The sequence below is a fragment of the Charadrius vociferus genome, unplaced genomic scaffold, assembly GCF_000708025.1.
Source record: "Charadrius vociferus isolate BGI_N301 unplaced genomic scaffold, ASM70802v2 scaffold342, whole genome shotgun sequence".
In the NCBI taxonomy this organism is placed as follows: Eukaryota; Metazoa; Chordata; class Aves; order Charadriiformes; family Charadriidae; genus Charadrius; species Charadrius vociferus.
The window spans coordinates 1278481-1279779 of record NW_009647231.1 but is presented as its reverse complement, the minus strand read 5'-3'; the positions used below and the strand labels follow the sequence as shown (position 1 = coordinate 1279779).

Here is a 1299-nt window from a genome sequence, read left to right as displayed (position 1 = left end):
TTTCACACTTGAAATAGTTTCCTTTCTTATAACAGAATTAATTGCTGTTGCAGAGCCCTCCCTCTTGCTTGGGGATTCTTGTGCTCATGGAGTTTCAAGCAATTTAGCTCATTAATGAGGGTTATATGCAGAATTTCTTCTGTAGTAGGATCTCTTGGGTGTCATGACAAATGAAAAGGTTTCTTCAAACTGGGAATCTTGATGGTTGAGAAGTTAATTTACTGTTTAGTTAGTATTATTTTAGTATGTTTATAGTGTAAGCTATAGCAGAGCTGAGGCATCTGAAGCCTTTAAAGCTGTATTTGGCTTAGTGTTATACTTTTATATTCATCTTCTCTCCTTTGGCATATGTTCTAAAATAAAATCAGGTTGCGTGACTTAGAAGGTATTAATAAATCTCTGAAGTATTACAAAGATACTTACAATTCTTTGGACGCGTGGATTCAACAAGTGGAGGATACTCAGCGAAAGATTCAAGAAATCCATCCTGAAAATAGCAAAGCATTGGCTAAGCAGCTGAACCAACACAAGGTATGAAAGGGATCTCATTGTAGGAAATCACTGCTTTAATGACTGAAAAAGAATTAAAATATCTTTTGAACCCAGTCTTACTTATTGATAGGAAGTGCTTATGTCCCTTAGCCCTTATTGTAAAATTCCAAATATTCACCGGCTTTTATGTTTACAGTGCAGCTAACATCGTTAATGTATCACTCACGGATTATAGCTGTTTTATAGATCAGGTTGTTTTGGTCTTCAAGTCCGCAAGAAGAGCAAAACCTTAAAGAGTGCCTACAATTCTGGGTTCTCCTTATCACATCATTTTTTATTCAGTACTGCTCTTGGTAGTTATGGACGTAGAAATATTTTCATAGAGGCAGAGCTAAATTCAGTAACTCTGTCTTGCAAGAAGGAAATGCAGCTGAAATAAGAGACAGAATAACAAATTATGTGCATGAAGTGGTGTATTCCTAATTTCTTTTTAAGTTCACTCACCAGCTAAGAAACCTGACAGGGTTTTTTCACTACTTCTGTAAGCCTCACAAAGCCAGGACATAGGCTTTAGTATGTAATTACTTGTACACACATGGAAATTAGTGTGTTATGTAAATGTTATGATGTTAGATGGAGTAGAAATGCTAGTAATAGTAGTACAAAAAATCACTTTTAAGATGAAGATGTAGATTCATATTTTACAGATGCTGGTTTCTGAGATTGAAATGAAACAAAGCAAAATAGATGAATGCCAGAAGTATTCAGAACAATATTCAGCTGCTGTGAAGGTAATAAATAATGTTA

The 1299-nt window shown here is 34.9% G+C and overlaps 1 protein-coding gene across 2 annotated transcripts in view; it reads left to right on the top strand.

Annotated features, from left to right (window-relative positions):
* DST (dystonin) overlaps positions 1-1299 on the top strand; it is a 310119-nt gene that overhangs the window by 177332 nt on the left and 131488 nt on the right. For both annotated transcript variants that reach the window (XM_009879834.1, XM_009879835.1), the window contains 2 exons: positions 369-531; positions 1200-1283. In XM_009879834.1, the coding sequence (XP_009878136.1) occupies positions 369-531; positions 1200-1283 (247 nt within the window). The remainder of the gene's footprint in view (positions 1-368; positions 532-1199; positions 1284-1299) is intronic.